The 964-nt window shown below is 54.1% G+C and overlaps 1 protein-coding gene across 1 annotated transcript; it reads right to left on the bottom strand.

Moving 5' to 3' along the window:
* Positions 1-555: 555 nt before the first annotated feature.
* LOC108524686 (coiled-coil domain-containing protein 115) lies at positions 556-959 on the bottom strand (the record flags this gene model as incomplete). Its single annotated transcript, XM_017865785.1, has 3 exons — positions 556-638; positions 726-829; positions 900-959. Coding segments are annotated over 3 exons (247 nt in total), but the record flags the coding sequence as incomplete, so codon positions are not given.
* Between the last annotated feature and the right edge of the window lie 5 nt (positions 960-964).

Below are 964 nucleotides of genomic sequence, written 5' to 3'. Positions count from 1 at the left end.
CTTGATCTGAGCTCACGATTCTAGAAAACACTGTTGGTTGGAAAATTCCAACTTTGGGGTTCCAGGAAACAGCTTACCACAAAACACAGCCTTTCCCCTTGTGATTCAGATGAGACTGTTTGTCCACTCTTCCCCGTGACTCCTGTAGGACCCGCCGATGACCCTGTTTGCCTGTGACACTGACCTTACCCATTGGACCTGAACATGCTGACAGACCAGACACAGACGTTCCAACTCCCCATTCTTTGTCTCAGGAATGATTAACTGGGATTAGAAGTTTGTCCCTCTGAAACTAGCTAGACACACAGATGAGTATTTTCTGTTCAGCTGACTGAAACTTACGTGATTGTAAAACTATTCCCAGTGTAAAGCAACTCCCCAACTTCTCTACTCCTCCCTATAAAAGTCTAAGACAAAACCACGCTACAAAAACATTCTGTTCTTCAGCTCTGGGATGCTCTCTCTTATCGCAAAAACCTAATTAAAACCATCTCCATCATTTGCATTTTGTCTTTGACATTGGGAAGGGGTTCTGCAGAAGGAAGAGGGGCTCACCTGCTTCGCGAGGCCCCACCTCCTCTGGGGCGTGGACACCAGATCTCACCACCTTGAACTTCTGGAGTCCCTCCTGGGCCTCGCTGAAGGACAAGAAGGGAGGATGGAGCTTTGGCAGCCCGGGCCTGGAGCGCGCCCGCCCACCCAGCCCAGCATGGACACTTCCTCACCTGGCCTGGAGGCAGACCTGGGGCTCCATGTGGGAAGCATACTGCAGGGGCCCCACCGACTTGGTGCCCATCGCGTAGCGAGCCTTGGCGAGCGAGAGCCAGCCCTGCAAGGAGAGGACAGCGGTGAGACTCAGTTTACGCCCGTGTGCCCTCCTGCCCGCCCCAGGCGCCTACCTCCTCCACCCGGGCGTTCAACACCGCTCGCTTCCCCTCCAGCTCCTCCAGGTCCCCAAGCAGCT

Source organism: Rhinopithecus bieti, unplaced genomic scaffold, assembly GCF_001698545.2.
Source record: "Rhinopithecus bieti isolate Rb0 unplaced genomic scaffold, ASM169854v2 repeat_16499, whole genome shotgun sequence".
Classification (NCBI taxonomy): domain Eukaryota; kingdom Metazoa; phylum Chordata; class Mammalia; order Primates; family Cercopithecidae; genus Rhinopithecus; species Rhinopithecus bieti.
Note: the sequence above shows the minus strand (reverse complement) of the source record. Positions and strands in the feature narration are given on the sequence as shown.